The 18,478-nt window shown below is 42.5% G+C and overlaps 1 protein-coding gene across 6 annotated transcripts in view; it reads left to right on the top strand.

The window, feature by feature from the left end:
• Positions 1-18,478, top strand: part of SYNE3 (spectrin repeat containing nuclear envelope family member 3) — a 1,238,698-nt gene that overhangs the window by 743,534 nt on the left and 476,686 nt on the right. For all 6 annotated transcript variants that reach the window (XM_044074612.1, XM_044074615.1, XM_044074616.1 and 3 more), the window contains exon 13: positions 5,234-5,406. In XM_044074612.1, the coding sequence (XP_043930547.1) occupies positions 5,234-5,406 (173 nt within the window). The remainder of the gene's footprint in view (positions 1-5,233; positions 5,407-18,478) is intronic.

Below are 18,478 nucleotides of genomic sequence, written 5' to 3' on the forward strand. Positions count from 1 at the left end.
CTTCCATTCTTACTGCATCACCTGTTTAAGCCCAGACCACGACATCCTTCGCTGTCACTTTTGTGCTTTGTTCCAAGCCCAAACTGTATGTTGTAGGGCCCTTATTGTAGCTAGATATTTTCGCTGTCAATCCTTGAATTCCAATATGGCTTTGGTAAGCCATCTAACTGCCAATCTTCCAAAAAAAATTAAGGATAAAGACAGAGACAGACCGCACAGGTCCAAAACTGCTGCCGACGCTTCCGCTAAGCTAATCATCAGTTCTCCAGTCCTCAGTGAGGTGCTTTTGCAGCCCCTGATGCCCGCTTCTGTGGATTCGCAGGCTACTACTGAGACCCTTTTGGAGTCCAGTATGCCTAGAGACTCTTCTTCGACTAAGGATCATGCGGATGTCTCTACCTTGGATGGGTCCGTAGCTGCTCAGCAGGCACCGTCTTCCGAGGAAGTACTTTGCACTACCAATACTCGACATAGACTGATGACTTCTTTTGCGTCTTCATTTCATTCTAAAACTACCAAGTTTCTAAGGCCCAGGCTATGAACTACGCCCAAAAAAACTGATGACCCAAGCTCAGGCACCTGCTTCTTTGCCTCAATCTCAAATGCTTAAAATGGTGGAAGACCTTATTATGCCTATTAGGGGAAGCCAGGCTACCCCTTCCAAAAGAAAAAGAGACTTGTCCCCAGTAGTTTTATCTGAACAGGGGTCTGATGACTGTTATGCTTCTGAATATGAAGACATTCAACCCCTCTCTGCTTATGAGGATTCTGATGCAGAGGAATCCTTTCCTTCTGCCTCTCCACCCAAGGATTTTTCAATTGGGGAAACCCTTCAGATTTTAAGGGAGAATTTCCAATGGGAATGTCAAGACTATCCTCAGTCAAAAAAGAGCAGAGGAATTCCTAGATTTACCACAACACAGACCTTTGGCCATTCCTCCTGTCTTGGATGTTGTGGATGATGTTTTATGGAATCCAGTTTGACTCCTGGCACCCTTCCTTCTGCTCCCAGGAAACCTGACAGGTACGACAGAGTCCCCGACTCTCACAAACTCCTTTTCAAAAATCCTGCTGCTGACTCAGAGGTCATCTCTGAAGGACCTAAAGGAATTAAAGCAATCTCAGCTAAGAATCCCACCCCCTCAGACAGGGATTCCCGAGCTTTAGACAGATGGGGTAAAAAAGTATACACCTCTGCTACTCTTGCTATTAGAGCATTAAATTGTCAGCTCCACATGCTGAATTATCAGCAGCATACCATGGAACTTCTCAAACAAAAAATATCTTCCTTTCCTGCTCGTGCAGAAAATTTCAAGAGCTTATGTATTCTGCAAGTCAAGTTACTAAGCACACCTTACAATGTGGCTTTGATGCCCTAGAAACATCTTGCAGGGCAGCAGTCACTGGTTCTGTCCTTAAAAGGCATGCTTGGCTTAAGGAACAGATCTTGCCAGACCATGTCAAATACAATTTATTGGAAGCACCATTGAACAAAAACAATATATTTGGCACCAAGGCAGACGAGGTCTTAAAAAAGATGGAAGAAAAAGCTAAATCTATGCAGACAGTTAAAGACGTCTTAGAGGTCCAGCCTCTGAGGTTCAGTAGACATTGCCCCCAAAGCACTGATTCTTTCCTGCCCCCTCCAGGCCAGCTCAGCCCAGACCCAGGAGAAGTAGACCCCCCAGACAGCAGCCCCAGGGAATGCAGAGGTCTAAGCAATGGAGTTCCTCCTCTTCAAAAACAGGGAGTGCAAAGCCACCCCCTTATGGTAAGAACTCACAATGACTTTACACTTCCACCCCTTACCTTTGCCCACCTGCTTGTGCCCCTAGGAGGAAAAACTCTCCTTCCATGCAAGCAACTGGACCTCTATTACCAACGACCAATGGGTCCTCAACACAGTGTCCCAGGGATACAAATTTTATTTCCACACACTGCCAACCCCAAAAGCATTCCCAGATCATCCTCCAAACCAGTGGGCAGAGGCCAAAAAACAAGTCCTTTCCCTGCTTTCCATGAGGGCAATACAGCATGTTCCTGCAGAACAGATAGGCCAAGGTTTCTATTCCAGACTCTTCCTGGTACCCAGAAAAAAGGGCACCTGGTGCCCAATCCTCGATCTATCCATTCTAAACACCTTTCTGGTGAGACCAAAATTCAAAATGCTCACCATACAGCAGCTTCTTCCTATGCTTTCCAAGGATGCTTGGTTATCCACCTTAGATCTAAAAGAGGCCTACCTACACATCCCAATCAGGGAATCTTGCAGGAAATATCTACATTTCAGGGCAGGATCTTTCAGTTTTATGTGCTTCCCTTTGGCTTATCCTCTGCTCCCAGAGTTTTCACAAAATGCCTGGCTCCAGCCATTGCCTTTTGCAGACAAAGAAATATTCAAATTTACCCCTACTTAGATGACTGCCTGATTCAGGCAGACAGTCAGGAAAAGCAGTTACAGCACCTGACCATTGTAAAGGACCTCCTAACCTCCCTGGGGTGTATACTATCAACGAAAAGAAATCAAAACTAGTCCCTACACAAAAAATTGTATTCCTGGGAGTGAGCCTGGACACAGCATCCCAGATGGTATTCCTTACTCCAGAAAAACAAGCCTACCCGACAAGCTACTTCTCTCAACTAGCCACCAGAACCCAGTTATTCGCAAGGAAAATCCTGCAAGCTCTAGGGTTCATGGCCTCCTGCATTCTACTCATTCCATTTGCCAGACTGCATATGAGGAAACTACAGTGATACTGAAAAAGCCTTTGGTGTCAACACTCTCAGGACCTGGAAACAACCAAAAAGAGATGCTAGCTGTTCAGCACACCCTGACAGCTTTTAGACCCCTACTCTCCTTGGGGCCTCTACTGATCAAAACAGACAGCACCACAGTGACACAGTATATCAACAAGCAGGGAGGGACTCACTCTTATCTTCTCTGCAGGTTCGCCATAACCCTTTGGCACATGGCCTCAGCCATGCAACTACACCTGCTAGCACAATTCCTGCCAAGCTGCCTAAACTCCCTGGCAGACAACTTAGGCAGAAACCTGCTAGACTTACATGAGTGGCAGCTAGACCACAGAATCTTCACCCTTGTAACCCAGAAATGGGACACCCTGAAGGTGGACCTCTTTGCCTCCTACTCCAATCATCAACTCAGCAAATTCTGCACCAGGGAACCTCACAGCAAGGCCTGGAAATTGGATGCTCTATCCTTCCAGTGGGTAAACATCTTGGTCCATGCATTTCCCCCTCTACCACTGATTTCAAGGGTACTGCTCAAAATAAGGGAGATAAAACCGAGGGCAGTCCTGATTGTCCCAGACTGGCCATGCCAGCACTGGTACCCACTGCTATGCAGCCTATCACCCCTGCCATCATGACACCTACCTCAGATCCCAACACTCCTGACCCAGAGGAATGGAGAATTCATGCATCCCCAATTGCAGATCCTCAACCTGGCAGCCTGGCTTATTCCCTGACCTCTCCTCAAGCTGCCAGCCTAAGCAAACAAGTCCTAGATGTTATACGTGAGGCCAGATGCCTCAGTACTAGAAAGTCCTGTGCTGACAAGTGGAAAAGGTTTTGCACCTGGATCCAGACTAAGGGAGCCGGAACGGCACAGCCTCCCTACCTCATATCCCGGATTACCTAGCAGACCTACTACACAAGGGTCTGTCCTTCTCTTCTATTAAAATTCATGGCTCTGCCATCTCTGCTCATTACAGCACAGAGCCAGTTCTCTTCTCACACCCTCTCATCAAACAGTTCCTAAGAGGGGTTAACAACTTAAGTCTACCCAGAAGAGCTCCTACCTCAGCTTGGGTCCTTAACTTTGCGTTGGAAAAGCTCACCCTTCCCCCCTTTGAACCTGCAACTTCAGAAGAGTTAAAATTCCTCTCTTGGAAGACAGCCTTGCTTCTGCCATCACTTCAGCTAGAAGAGCGTCAGTGCTGCAAGCACTCATGGCTGTAGTGCCCCTCATCATTTTCCATGCTGAGAGGGTCTCCCTCAGGACTAACCCATCCTTCATGCCTAAAGTGGTGTCCAGTGTGGCTCTCAACCAATCCATTCATTTGCCTACCTTTTTCTCTAACCCACAAAACAAGGGGGAAAAGATTCTGCACTCTCTAGATGTGCACAGACAGCTCAGATTCTATCTGAACAGGACTAAATCTTTTAGAAAAACTGATCAATTGCTAGTCAGCTTCGCAGCAGGGGCAGAGGGCAAGGCCATATCCAAACAATCTCCAGATGGATAGCACACTGCATCAATTTCTTTCTGCTACAAACAGTACAGGAAACTGCACGTCAGGACACATTCCACCAGGGCAACCTGCACCTCTGCAGCTTTTCTCAGAGGGGTTCTCATCAGGGACATCCTGGAGGCTGCAACATGGACATCTGTTCATACCTTCACCAAGCATTACCACCTGCCTATCTTCTCCAAATCCAGGACAGGCTTTGCCACTGCAGTCTTGCAGGGCATCCTAGCCTGCCCCCAGTCTTCTTGAATGCCTCCACCCTTTTCTTCAGCTTTGGGAATCAACCCAAATGTGATGACTGCAACAGTGAAACACGAAGAACATAGTACAGTTGTGTACGCTTACCATAAATGTAGATGTTCGAATGTATTCACTGTTGCAGACCTGGTTCCCCCCTCCATCCCCCCTTGTCTCTCTCTCTCTCTCTGTCTCGCTCTCTCTCTCTCTCTCTCTCTCTTTCTCTCTCTCTCTTCCTGCCCTTACAGGGAATTTTTGGTATTCACTTTCTACTGTTGGTGTTCTTCCACCATAACCTAGTTCCCTATCTGGGGGCTCCTGACAGTTAGGACAAAAAAACTGATGTAATGGCGTCAGCTGCCTGATTTTATACCACTGATGACCTGACATCAGTCCTGGAGTGACAGCAACCGATGCAGAAATACTAAGCCTCTGGTATTCGGGCTGACTGAGGGCTACCCCTGGCAGGATAACCCAAATGTGATGACTGCAACAGTGAATACACACAAACATCTACATTTATGGTAAGTGTACACAACTGTACTTTCATCAGCTCAGAGTCCATTACACTCTATTATTTGTTATTAAAATATTTGGATAACATGCATTTGAGCTGACAAAATAGTGATAGCTATACACATTTTATGCTGTCTTGCACAAACTCCTGCATGTTTGTATATCATATTGAATTATTTGCTTGTTTTGGTGACTTTTTTGTATCCCAGATGCTGTTAACAGAGTTTTCTGACAGAACTATGAAGCTACATCAGACTGAAGTCTTGGGACACACTGTTATGAGCACCACTTCTTCTGATGGGGCTGCACACATAGAAGTTGAGCTGAAACGCCTTAGAGAATCTTGGAATGCAGTTAATTCATTGATGACAGATGCTACCAGGTAACGTTTGATAAACTACGTTTTTCCTCTTTACTATTAAATAATCTGTGTTATGGTAAATTTCCTCTGGAGGAAACATGGCTTTGGTAAAAGAGATTTATAGATGAGGTATAAAGGATACAGCCTTTAATTTTCTGATAACATGTTTTATCCTTTAATTGGTGACAAGAATGCCAATACCTGCCCCAGCAGCCAGTGAGTGCAAGACTTTGAAGCTCATTAAGAAGCTGATTAAGGTCAAAGTACTGGCTTATCTCATAAACTTGTACATCTTCACATTATAAATCACTGAGATCTAAAAGCACAACAGCCTTGGACTGTTAACACCTCTTAAAAAGTCTTTCTAGGGTTTGACACTCGCTGTAGCCAAAACTTTGGATATACCGCCTCCAGTCCCTAAGAAAGCGCATTGATTGTGGAGGGGTATACTGCTGATCTGCAAGATTTCATAATGAATTTCAAAGTTGACCCATCTGTGACTCTTCTTCTGGTCAGCACCAGAAAAAAATACTCTCTTCTCTTCAGAAGTGTTAGTAGGAGGATGAATATCTCTTTTATCCTATTTGGGATAATAACTAACTGACACTTAGGTTTCATTTTGGAAAAAGTTGGTGATCCATTTTAGGTAGTAAGGACATGCTTCTGAAGTTGCTGTCCATTCCATATAAGACACCCCCCAAACATTGTGCCTGATTTATTCATGCTGCATTTACTATTAGAAAATGTGCCTGTCTCAGAAATCATCTTTTACCTAGAGGACATAAAGAATTAACTAGAACATGGCCCATGAAATGTTTAGAGACTTTGTCTGGTCATCTCACTGATAATGTGTTGATAGGAAAAAATGGAAATAGTTAATGGTATGAAACAGACTTTTCATACCCCGTCCCCGTGTACCCTGCAAATTTCCTAATTCTGCATAGACCCTTTTTTTTGTTAACACCAAGAAGTCTAGCAGCAAGGATGAGATGAAAAAGTGGCAAAAAGAAAATAAAATTAAAAAAAAAATGTTCTTCTTTAGGTGGTGAAGTTGTTTTTAGATACATTTTTCAAATATTTTGAGAGTGATGAGAAAGAATGACAATGGGTCTGTAGTTAGATAACTTATTTTGGTTTCCCATTTATGAAGAGCAGTTGTGCAGGGTGTTTTCCAAACTGGAGGTACATGCCATTCAGCAGTAGACCTATTTATTAATATGACTATAGGATAAGTTATGACTTCAGAGGCTAGCTGAAGGTATTCTGTGGGACAGAAACTGTGAGCAAGAGAGGTAGGTTTAAGTTTTTGACATATTTTTATATGGTTAACATTGACCTGTGTCAAATAAAATGTGCCATCTGTGTCAAATAAAATGTGCCATTTGAAATGTCATTGCAAACTTGAGTTGAGCTTGGCTTAGTGGATGGAGTAAGATAGCTAAGTAAATGAAGTGTATTTTGAATATGGATGCGGTGTTGGGCTTTTTTTTCCTATGTGGTTTTCATACTTTATGTTTGTCCAATATTGTTTAGGACTTACATTATGATTGTTTCATATCACATTTTTATGTGGTTCCTAAGTGTGTTATATATGTTCTAATTTACATAGTTTGATATGTTATCTGTCTTCCATCGTTTAGATTAGCAAAGAGACTAACTTTAGAGATGCATGTTTAAAACACTGAAGGTTTCAGGCTGTAATAGTCATGACCATTCTAAATCAAAATTCACTACAAACTTAAATCTTGTGTTGTTGACCTGTCTGCAACCTTCAACTGCTTTTACCTTAATTTTTGGTTTTATTGCTGTTTTTCTCCTCCAAACCCACCAACCATCAGTTCACAAATGTGTCTGTTAACAGCTGTTTGTTCCCTGTTGTGGGGTGAGAACATTGCCACAGTATAGCCATCATCCAAGCAGCCTTCACAGGGATTTTTCTTAAGCCCTACTGTTTCTTGTACATGCCCACAAGATCCCAAGTGTTGGTTAATGCAATAGGATGGTGTTCTAGTTGCTCTCTTCTGTGCAACACCATCTTGCAAGAAGATGTCTCTGTCTTTTTCCAGTCTCCCCCAGACATTGATGCCAGAATATATGTTCTGAGCCCATACACCCAACCCTCTGAACTTCCATGGGGGCCTTATATTTACCTGAATGCTTAATTAATAGTGACAAACATGCCCCTGTGGGACCACTACTTAAAAAACGCTTAACCTGAACTTAGCTACAGGATTTATCCCCAAAGTATGGTGAACTGCAGTGGTGATACTCCTGCATAACGGCAGTCCTAATATAAACCCAGAAATTATAGGCCCATTAGCTTGAATGGTCTGATTTGCAAATCCATGGAATGCGTTATATATGACCTCAGAAACTATGGCATCAAAAACCTTATCAGGCTAAACCCACATCAGTTTGGCTTTCTCAAAGGGAGATTCTGCCTACTACATTTACTTACCTTCTTTGAGAAAGTCAAACAGGCTGTAAACTTCAGTCATTATGTTGGCACAGCTGATTTAGATCTTGCCATAGCATTTGATTCTGTAGCCCATACTTGCATCATTAATAAGCTGTTAACGTTAACATGGTGAGGTGGATAGCCAACTGCCACAGTGCTAGAACCCGCATAGTTAAGGTGACAGGTGCCCCTCAGAAAGTATTAAGGTCACTAGTGTATTCCCCAGCACCCAATGCAGTAACCCCTCCTTTTCAGCATCTTCTTCTCTGACTTCACACTGGTTATCAGGATCATTGGTTAATTATGCTTGCAGGTAACCATAAAATGGGGGTTATTGTCAGATACCCCCCCCCGTCTCTTTCACTCTGTCTCTGATACCCACTCATTACAGCAAGAAGTAATCATTGTAAACAAATGATGTACAGTGAAAGAGGTAAAAATAATGTGAAAAAGTATAGTATCATCACATTAAACAAATAGCTTTCTTTCAGTATACAGTGCAGCCAATACCCAACTACAAAAAGGTAATTTAGTCAGGGATCATAAAACCTGGGTCAGTAATTCCTTCTCCTTCTCCATCAACCACCATATAGGAACAGTAATCAGAAACTTCTTCTGGTTAGCATAACTAATGTCTAAAGGTATATCATCAAGATCAAATCTCTCTGCAGCCCTGCAGCTCTAATTACACTCTCTGTTGACAGTGCAGCAACAAGAAAGGCCCAGAGGTTCATAACCAGGAAGTTTACTGGCCTAAACATCGTGAGCTACCAGTAAAGGCTTGAAGTGCTATCCCTGTACTCTGTTGCAGAGTCATATGTACCTTAAGCTTCATATATTTATGGACCCCATATTCTCCCTGATCTGTTTTATCATAGCAAGTCAAATAACTTGACCAATATCAGAACTAGGAACTAAAATCTCTACCAGCACATAAACAAAATGCGATAGAGAGACAGAACAAATGTATTACCTAACTCACACTCCACCTTTGGAACCTTTGGTTCTGAAAATTAAAGAAAGTAACACCCTAGGATGTTTCATCATTAAATCTGGATGATTGGCTGTGCACCCATAAGTTTACTCCCAGAATTACCTGCTTTGCCCTTATTAAAAAGGTGAATACAGCATGAGGTGGGTATTGACAAGGTATAATTGAGTCATTTAATTGTATTTACTATGGTCCTATTACTGGATGGAATTCTTAAGTTTTACTTCTGTCATACAGCCTTTCCTTGTGACTGTAGGTTTAGCTAGGCATTCAGCATACGAGCCATGCTTTATAAATTAAATTTTAAGGAAACAGTATTACTCCAGCTTCAGACCCACAAATTAAATTAAAAGGCTACATTTCAACCTCAAAATAAGATAATTATTGTTTGTCATGATGTGTGCTGAGGTTTATAATGAAAAAAAATTATATTTTCTGTACACCAATAAACAAGCACAACTAAAATGTCTAAAATTCCAAACATTGTACACACAAGTAAACATTATTCAAAATGGTCATAAAACATATATATTTTTGGCTTCTGTACAGGTCATTGAGTTCCTCTTCCCTGAATGTCAGTTGCCTGAATCTCAAAATTCAGGAGAATCAAAATGCCCTTGACTGTTTGTCATTGGAAATCATTGCCACTTTGCATATCTGCACCAGCAGTCATTGCTTTATTTCAGGAGATTGATCCCCTTGTCATGTTTGTGTGACTGTGGAGTTTGCATAAATAAGTTCAGAGGTATAGGGGACTTGCTCCCTTTTGTTGGATGTAGGGGGCTTGCCCCCTATAAAAAAGCTAGCAGTTTGAGTTCTTGCCCATGTTTGTTTTGGGCATTTGTTTTCAGCATTGTGGTTTATCAGTATTTAGTCATGTTAGGTTTCAGAATGGAGTCATTTTTTTCCATGGGAATATTGACTGTGGTTCTACCCGCATATTGTCTAAACATATATCTCTGAGTGTGCACAAATTCAGTTTACAGAGAAAATTAATTTACAAACAGCACTGGTCCTTTCTCTTTACTGTGAGTTGTTTGACCCCAAAGACATCAGTAACACCATAAAAAGTTTGAGAAATGTAACACCTGATAACATTTACATGCAACAATACACATGTACAACAATGCATTCACTACATTTCAAGATTTGATAAAATTGTGTCACAAAATATGCTAGAGTTCCCATATGATACACTGCCGAGACAAAGGTTTCAAATATAATAATTTTACTGGATATGCTACATCTGTTTTTCTGTTTTTAAGATGCATACCAGAGGGAAAGTTATGATACATCCAGGGGACAGCAGTCTGGAAGTTGGTTGTCAGTTTCAAAAAGAGGTGCAAGATTACGCAGGATGATTATGCAATGCTACTTGAACAAAGTTTACAGTTTTTACACTTGACTTATAGATTGCATGCCCTCACTGATTCCAGCAATCATCAAAGAATTACAGATGTGACACATACAACTGTTTGTAATCCATTTTGTTCCCTGGAGCCGTACCAGAGACCTGTAACAGATACATGAAATTATGTCTTGAAGACCCTTTTTCAGCAAGTCTTAGTTCAGAGTTTCTGCTCCAGGATGTACAAGAGAAAATGTATCAGCCAATAGAGGAGTAATCAGAAGTTCATTCCTAGTCTGACTCCTATATCTCTGATGGACAGAGGCAGTCAGTAAATCACTCATATATAAATCAAATTTGTGGGTCACATTTGAGTTGCACTGCTAGTTTTATAATGGCCACTATATACATATATGAACCTATAAACATCACAGTGATATGACACATCAGCAACAGGGGTGGAAAGGAAGTCACACAGTCCCCCCCCCCCAAACAAAAAGTAGCCATAATGATTTGGGAACTAGCAGCAAAAGTCAACATGCACCTCCAGCCCATTTACATATGAAGCCAGAAAATCTTGTTAAAAGATCCTATGAGCAGAGAGCTTTCAACCCCCCATGAACAGGTACAGGACAATACCACCTTTTCTAGGACACTGAAAATATTTGCCCAAGAATGCATCTGTTATTCCCCTCTCATATCAAAGTGAGAACCTTGTGCATTTGATATATTGCACTGTGTTGTTAGGTTCAAAATCTGCAGGAGCAATAGAAAAAAAGGAAACTAGTCATATTGACGAGGCTAAATCCCTTCATTATTCGATGCGTAAATACTGGAAGTAGGCAGTTGTACAGCACCCATGTGGATTGTCAAATTATGAAATATATATTCTTGGCCAAATCAGACTATTACCTTCCCTGCATCTTCTTTGCAATGCCCCAAAGGTGTTGCTGAAGGCAAGAGAACAGATGGCAGAATTCTTTCTTTTAGTTCCAGATTGATCAAAACAGATGTTCTTCATTCCACATTGCTGCAGTCCTAACTATTGGGTAGTCCGCTGTCCAGTCGGCCCGAATACCAAAGTATATGGCTGACGTCGGTCAGGGCGCATTAGACTGACGTCAGTACGTCAGGGTACTAATGCGCATGACCGACGTCATATCCTCAGTCTTTTTTGCCGCATGGTCCGATGCAGAAGCAATTTTGCGAGTGCAGGTTGGCATTCTGAAAGTTTCTGAAGCCAGAGTTTCAGACCGAATCAAAGTTGGCTAAGTACCCGTTGGGGAATATTTTGGTTTTTCTTGCCTCAGTATTTAACGGATGTCAGAAAAAGTGAATAACTGTATTTCTTGTGGGAAACAGATACCTCATAGGGATTACCATACTTTGTGTATACCTTGCTTAGGGCCTGAGCACGACGTTGTTGGATGCCGCTCTTGTGCTAGATTTAACAAACGCACTATTAAGAGAAGGTTAGACTGTGCCAGGTTAGTGTTTGGGAAGCGTTGTAATTATAAAATGCCGCCGGATGCTCCGGCGCTTCTAAAACGCAAGGACAAAACAGCAAAGCCTAGAGTGGAGGAACCGACAGTCCCAGACGCCGGTTCTTTAGAGGGCTCAGTGGAGCCGGAGGTTTTGCCAGGTGTTTCTTTGGAGTCTCAGGGAGAGACTTTACTGTTACAGGATGTATCCTCTCAGGAAGTAGGCCAGGCTGAGGGGGCTTCTCAGGTGGCTGTTCTTCCCTCTCTTCCTAAGGTGGTCAGAGCCTCCCTTCTGTTTCCAAGGCTTCTTTGAGGGGCAGGCCGAGTTTTGCTTCAGTGGGGGTTTCTCCTAGTACTTCAGGGTCTTTGCCTAAGAAACATATGCTTAAAATGGCAGAGGATTTGATTACTATGATAAGGGGTTCTATGCCCCCTCCTGATAAGAGGCCTAGGGTGGAATCTGAGTTTGAGAGTTTTGAGCAATGCTCGGAGGCTTCTGAGTCTTCGGCTGAAGACTTGCAGGAGTACCCTCCTTATTCTGATTCTGATGTGGAGGATTCTACTCCTTCAGCTTCCCCTCCTGAGGATTTTTCATTTTCAGAGACTCTGCATTCCATGAGGGAGCATTTTAAATGGGAAGGTCAAGATTTCTCTGATTCCAGGAAAAGGCTTAGGGAATTCTTGTTTTTACCCCAGCACAGGCCTTTAGCTATTCCTCCTGTTTTGAATGTGGTGGAAGATGTGTTTGCAGAGGCTTCCCTGAATCCGGTTTCTTTGCCTCCTGCCCCAGTTAAACCGGATAGGTATTATAGGGTGCCTGAAGCTCATAAGTATCTTTTTAAGAGTCCTAGGGCAGACCCGGAACTGTCTCTCAGGGGCCTAAAGGTGTGAAGGCCTCAGTTGTTAAAAATCCTGTCCCTCCTGATAAAGAGGCAAGGGCTTTGGATAGATGGGGAAAGAAAGTGTATACTTCTTCCACTTTAACCATGAGGGCGTTGAATTGTCAGTTTCACATGTTAAAATATCAGAATTATCTTCTTTCACAGTTGAAATCTAAGGTGGATGCTCTGGCGGAAGGTATTGAGTGTAAAGAGTTGCAGGATTTAGTTCATGTGTCTGAACAAGTGGGTAAACATTCCTTGCAATGTGGTTTTGATGCTGTGCAGGCCTCCTCCAGGGTGGCTGCCACTGGTTCTGTTCTTCGTAGGCACGCCTGGTTGAGAGATCAGAACTTAGCTGAGCATGTTAAGACAAGGATTTTGGATGCTCCTTTACAGTCTGATGTGTTGTTTGGTTCGCCTGTGGAAGCAGTTTTAAAGAAGATGGAGGACAAGGCTAAGTCTATGCAAACTGTTAAGGATTTTTTGCAGGTGCAGCCTCCGAAGTTTAGTAGAAATTGGCCTGCTAAGGGATGGACTTATCCTGCTTATGATTCCCAGTCCTGGGGTAGGTCTAGACGTGGTAGGGGCAGAGCTCAAGGTGCTTTTAGGCCTAGGGCAGGGAGTTCACCTGCTCAGACTTCTGGTGAGGGCAGGGGTCAGTCCTTGCAGACCCAATGACCTGCCTTTTCAGCTGCCAGTACCTTCTCGCCTGGCGGCACCTCTAGGAGGAAGACTGTCTCTTTTCAAAGAAAATTGGGATTTAATTACCCAAGACAAATGGGTTCTGGATATCATTCACCACGGTTACAGGTTTTATTTCCATACCTTGCCTCCTTACAACGGCATGCCAGACATTCCTCCTCTACAAAGACAAGAGGCTCACAAGCAAATTTCTCAGTTACTCCAAATAGGGGCCATTCAGCGGTTCCTGTGCCAGAAAGGCCTAGGATTTTATTCTCGCCTGTTCCTAGTACCAAAGAAGGGGAACACGTGGAGACCAATTTTGGATTTATCTATCCTCAACACTTATCTGGACATTCCCAAGTTCAAAATGTTGACGTTACAACAGCTTTTACCTCTGCTGGGCAAGGATCACTGGATGGTAACTTTAGATCTCAAGGAAGCTTACCTTCATGTGCCTATAAGACTAAGTTGCAGAAAGTATCTGCGAGCTGGAAATTCTCATTATCAGTTCTCTGCATTGCCTTGTGGCTTATCTACTGAACACAGAGTATTCACAAAGGTTCTGGCTCCAGTAATAGCTTACTTCAGGCTAAAAGGAATTCAAATCTATCCTTACTTGGACGATTGCCTGATTCTGGCTCAAGAAAAGGAAGACCTTCTACAGCATTTGGAATATGTCATAGCAGTGCTAAGATGCCTAGGGTATTCTGTGAGCGAAATAAAGTCCAGTCTAGTACCCTCTCAAGACATGTGCTTTCTGGGTGTGAGACTGAATACAGCAGCCCAGATGGCCTTTTTAACCCTGGACAAACAAAAGAATCTTTCCAGTTACTTCCATCAACTATCTCTTCAGTCCGGGCTGACTGCAAGGACAGTCCTTCAAGCCTTAGGGTTCATGGCATCTTGTATTCTGGTGCTTCCCAATGCCAAACTGCATATGAGGAAGCTACAATGGTATCTCAAAAATGTATGGACACAGCACTGCCAGGATTTGGACACTGTCATTCAAATAATACCTTGCATTCAAAAGGAATTTTTGTGGTGGGCTCAGGAATGTCACCTAAACAAGGGACTCTCTGTGACCAGTCAAATTCTAACGACAGATGCCTCAGACATTGCTTGGGGAGCTCATCTAAATGGAAAGTGGATACAAGACAAGTGGCCTGCCAGACTACAGCATCTACATATCAACATGAAGGAGATGTTAGCAGTCCAGTTTGCATTAATGGCTTTCAAGGAGTTACTTCTTCCAGGGCAGGTGTTGATTCTAACAGACAACACAACTGTCATGTGGTACATCAACAAACAAGGGGAACACATTCTTACCCATTGTGCTGGCAAGCAATGATTTTCTGGGAGACTGCTCTAAGCTTGCAACTAACTCTTCAGGCAAGGTTTCTGCCGAGCACAGAACTCCTTAGCAGATGTGTTAAGCAGACAAATCATGGATCCCGTGGAAACTGGATCTTCATGTATTTCAAAAGTTGACAGTGTCCTGGGGAACTCCAGACATAGATCTGTTCGCTTCTCCACTAAACCACCAGCTGCCAAAGTTTTGCACAAAGAGGTTTCATCACACAGCTTGGAAAGTGGATGCTCTTTCTTTCAGTTGGAAAAATCTTCATGTGTATGCGTTTCCACCTCTGCCTCTTCTTCCAAAGGTGCTTCTAAAGGTCAGACAAGACAAGCCAAGGATGATTTTAATAGCTCCAGATTGGCCTCGGCAGCACTGGTACCCATTACTGAGGAGTCTGGTAAAGAAGCCTCTATGGCCTTTACCCTTGATTCCACATCTGTTGTCTCAGAAGGACGGTCGTCTGCTCAATGTCAAGCTTTACTCTCTTCATCTAACAGCCTGGAATATTCTGTTTTGAAGGACAGCAGGTCTCAACTTCCTCAACAAGTTTTAAATGTGATTATGGAAGCCAGAAGACCTAGTACAAGGAAAGTGTACGCAGAAAAATGGAAGAGATTTTTATTTTGGACTGCAGCAAATAATTTGGAGATTTCAGAGCCTAATTTGAGTGTGGCTCTTCAATATCTTACTGAGTTATTGGACAAAGGTTTGTCTTTCTCTTCCATTAAGATTCATGCTGCAGCAATTTCAGCTCACTATGATTGTGACCCACCATTGTTTTCACATCCTTTGTTCAAGCAATTTCTTAGAGGGGCAAAGAATATAAGACCCCAGCTCCTACTCCTGCTTGGGATCTCAATTTTGTGTTGGAGAAACTTACTCTACAACCTTTTGAGCCTGCAGCTACTGCTGAACTGAAATACTTGTCATGGAAGACTGCTTTTTGTTGGCCATTACTTCTGCAAGAACGGTTTCTGAGTTACAGGCCCTTATGGCGCTTGAGCCTTTTTTGATTTTCATAAGGATAGGGTATCATTACGTACTAATCCTTCCTTTATGCCTAAAGTGGTTTCTAGTGTGGCTTTAAACCAAACTATTCATTTACCTACGTTTTATGCAGATCCCCAAAATAAAGGGGAAAAGATTTTGCACACTTTAGATGTACACAGGCAATTGCGTTATTATTTGAGCAGGACTAAGGATTTTAGGCAGTCTCAGCAGTTGTTTGTTTCTTTTGCTTTGAGTTCTCAGGGCAAGCCTGTGTCAAAACAAACTATTTCTAGGTGGATTGGGTTTTGCATTGCATTTTGTTATTCCCATCATGGCAAGGAGATTCCAGCTGGGATTAGGCCTCATTCCACTAGGGCTACTGCCACTTCAACAGCTTTTTAAGGGGTGGCAACTAAGGATATTTTGGAGGCAGCTACTTGGAGTTCAGTGCATACTTTCTCTAAGCATTACCACCTTCCTCTCTACTCTAAGTCTAGGGCTGGTTTTGCCACGGCTATTTTGCAAGGCATGTTATCAGCTCCTGCTTCCTTATGATTTGCCAGCCTCCCTTACCTCTGCTTTGGGATTCTACCCAATAGTTAGGACTGCAGCAATGTGGAATGAAGAACATAGTACAGTTTTGTACCTACCATAAATGTAGATGTTCGAGGATCCACATTGCTGCAGTCACCCCTCCCTCCTTCCCCTCTGTGTTTAGGGGTGGTTGTGTAGGTGAGGTTATATTCTGCAAATTTTGTATATTTTGTATATATATCTATTTTGGTGTAGATATGTTGGGAGTTTTTGGTTTTTGGCCTTATCTTTTCAGGGTCTTCTGACATCTGGGGCAAGAAAAGACTGAGCGTCAATCTAATGCGCCCTGACATATACTTTGGTATTCGGGCCGACTGGACAGCGGACTACCCAATAGTTAGGACTGCAGCAATGTGGATCCTCGAACATCTACATTTATGGTAGGTACAAAACTGTACTTTTTGGCTCACCTATATGACTCAACTGACAGACAGACTAATGACTGCTACTTTATATTGCTGTTTTTCACTCAACAGGATGTGAAACTGCTGCAGTTCAACTTCAGATTTCTTAATCTCTTAATTTGAAGCTTGAAGGATATCAAAGCGCTATCTTATCGATATCTATTTTCTCCGTTTGTAGATATGATGATGTGAGGTAGTGCCAGTTATGCCTGGAGGAGTAGGGCAGTGGATGTGTAACATATGCCAGCACAGCTACTTGGAGTTTTGTAAAGAATTATATGTAATTGGCATATCAAGCTGATTTGTACAGATGCTTGTCTTGAAAAATGTGTTTGGAAAGCTGCGTTAAAAATGTACCAACAGTGGGTCCTGCTGGACAAAAAAAGAAATACACCTATATGTAAGATTGTATTGTAATTGGTGAAATTAGTATATTGTAACAGAGGATACTGAAACAGAAAAGGTTAACCTCAGTCCAGCTAACTTTGAAAAATAGCTTGAAATTAAATTACCTGGTTTAGGCCACAAAGATTGTCTCTTACAATTCTGATTGCAGCTAGAAACAAAATGTCTGTGAAAACCAGGACTAGAAATCCTACTGTATTGCACTTAGGGGCAAACTAATTGCTACCCTGGAAGGGGGGACATTTTTTAAATAGTTTTATAGCTTCCAGATGCTGTAATACATTTTAGCAAAGGTGAGTGTGTGTGTGTGTGTGTGTGTGTGTGTGTGTGTGTGTGTGTGTGTGTGTGTGTGTGTATTATAATACATATGTGCTAGATTCTGGTTCAATTTCTAGTAATGAGGGTACTGTGGGAACCAGAGTCAGATGACCAGGTGTAATGTCATTCTGTAAAACAGCACTGAAATGATATTTTAATACTAGATGAGAGAGAAGTCTCAGAGCAGTCTGTTTATGAAACATGAGAAAAGGACTACTCACCTGCTCCATCTTGGCTTGCTCTAGTAAGTGAACTAGGGAATAGTAATTATTTAGATCAGTCAGGAAAATATAGTGAGATTAGTTAAGTGCTGTTTTCTGTATCTGTGTGAATCTATCCGTATGTGTTATTTTTAATATTTCCTGTGAATGAAACTCTGGTGTTTATTGTAAACAGATATTTAGTATGCTCATGCTCTTTTATTATTATTAAATATATTTAAACTTTTCATTGTGGCTGGTCTTTTAGAGAATATTTTAACCTTGAGAGTACTTATATTTATTTGGTGACACTGTGGCCAGTCGTAAAAGCCTTGATGCATAGATCAAACACTACCATTTGTATTTTAATTTTACTCAATATAATTGGGTACCCTGGTAAGAGCCTTAGAGTAGCTGGCTTTGGAGTGTCCTGGTAGCAGTATCTACCTTATAGTCTGGGCAGAGGGGGGGCATAGCTGTTAAATCTGTGCCAGCCTTTCCCAGGTGTGTGTGAAAATCAAATCTCAGAGTGTGTGTGCCAGCTACTTGGAGCAGAGACACAGAGCACTGGCTTCACAGAGAGGATGGTGGAGGACTTGGCTTGGAACACTCAGCTGAAGATTCAACTGTGTAGCTGTAGTCAGTGTGGGGTCTTATTTGTGGCCTGGTGAGAGAGACAGAAAAACCCAGCCCCAGGATGGAAGTGTGTTACCTGTGTGCTCTTAAGGGAAATTGCACTTGGTGCAGAGAGCTACACATGAAAATACCGAGTGAATCCATTTTTGTTCAAAGTGAACATCACTCACCGGTGTCAGTGGTTCAGGCCATCATAGAGGACTACTGATCAAAATGCGCAAGGAGCTCACACTGGTGTGAAGGGGGGACAGACCCTCTTCCCTGGTCCATATCTCAGTGGTTTCAGTAAATCACAGACCCAAACAAGGCTTGCTGTAGTCTTCTTTTAACGTGCACCTTCAGCATT

Source organism: Protopterus annectens, chromosome 6.part0 (assembly GCF_019279795.1).
Source record: "Protopterus annectens isolate FY-2018-M chromosome 6.part0, PAN1.0, whole genome shotgun sequence".
NCBI classification, from domain to species: domain Eukaryota; kingdom Metazoa; phylum Chordata; order Ceratodontiformes; family Protopteridae; genus Protopterus; species Protopterus annectens.